General features: G+C 44.7%; 1 protein-coding gene across 1 annotated transcript in view; it reads right to left on the minus strand.

Annotated features, from left to right (window-relative positions):
• Nucleotides 1-118: 118 nt before the first annotated feature.
• The window catches only part of arhgef39 (Rho guanine nucleotide exchange factor (GEF) 39), a gene marked incomplete at its 5' end in the record, with an annotated part of 84,143 nt that continues 82,926 nt past the window's right edge, over nucleotides 119-1,335 (minus strand). Inside the window, 2 exons of the mRNA XM_037696093.1 lie at nucleotides 119-155; nucleotides 237-334. Of these exons, the coding sequence (XP_037552021.1) occupies nucleotides 119-155; nucleotides 237-334 (135 nt within the window). The remainder of the gene's footprint in view (nucleotides 156-236; nucleotides 335-1,335) is intronic.

The following is a 1,335-nucleotide window of genomic DNA, read 5'->3' on the forward strand; positions in this document are numbered from 1 at the left end:
CTACAGCAGCTGAAACCAGAAGGAGCTGAAGGACTACAGCAGCTGAAGCCAAGGCAGAAACGCCAAGGCTTGTAAATTTGGTCACCATAGGAGGCGAAGATCTCAAACTGAACATCCATCAGAGGATCTCACAGCTGGAGGAGGCTTCTGCACTGCTGGACACACAAAACCAGTCAAAGTCAGAACGACACACTGAAAGGGTTCATGGAATATTTTGCTAACAGACACTGACTAACCTGCGCTCTGCAGCAGCAGACGGCTTCATCTTCTTCGAGGGGCTGCACTCGGCCTCAGCCAGGACCTTCTGAGCATGCTCAGTGGAGTCAGAGTTGATCTGAAGAGGTCCAAATGATTTTAAATCAGACAGAACGTCTCCATGGCAACTTATTGTACGGATAAACATGAACGTCCACGAACGTTCAGCTTCCACAGCTCTGCTCAGCTTGAAGCAGCAGAATGAGCTCAACATGAACTGACATGTTTTTGGTGTAAGAGGAGTTAGACTGGAGAAGAACAGAGGCAGCGCAAAGGAGAGACCAGGGAGACATTTTATTCACCACCAGGAGCAACAGAGGAGCCAGAGGGGGGCCAATGGTGGCCTTGGCCCCCAAACACTAATCTTCAGCCACCCCAATCATATGAGGAAATTATACTTTTAAGTAATTAAAAAAAGACTAGAAAGCAAAGTTTTCTCACATGCTGCTGCCAGAGTCTTAACTGGAGTTACTGGGAGAGATCATCTCTCTCCAGTTTTAGCTTCTCTCCATTGGCTCCCTGTCAAATCCAGAATAGAATTCAAAATCTTACTTCTAACCTACAAAGCTCTCAACAACCTAGCTCCATCTTATATTACAGATCTTATTGTTCCATATTTTACTAACAGAGCACTTCACTCTCAGACTTGTGGTTCCTAGAGTTTACAAAAACAGAATGGGAGGAAGATCTTTCAGTTCTCAGGCTCCTCTCTTGTGGAACCAACTTCCAGTTTCTGTCCATGAGGCTGACACATTATCCAGTTTTAAAACTGGGATTAAGACTTTCCTTTTTGCTAAATCCTATAGTTAGGGTCGGCTTGGGTTTCCTGAGCTGTCCCTTAGTTCTGCTGCTATAGACTTAGACTGCTGGAGGACAAACTGACCACACTTTTCACTCTGCTGCTTCTTTACTTACTCTGCTCAACCTGTTTTGTATTTGTAATTATTTTTTATATCCTTAACATGTGTCTTTAAGATACACCTGGACTTATATCTGGACCTGGACCTATATCTGGACCTGGACCTATATCTGGACCTGGATCTATATCTGGACCTGGACCTATATCTGGACCTGGACCTA

The sequence above is a fragment of the Nematolebias whitei genome, chromosome 22 (assembly GCF_014905685.2).
Source record: "Nematolebias whitei isolate Nwh7 chromosome 22, NemWhi1, whole genome shotgun sequence".
Classification (NCBI taxonomy): domain Eukaryota; kingdom Metazoa; phylum Chordata; class Actinopteri; order Cyprinodontiformes; family Rivulidae; genus Nematolebias; species Nematolebias whitei.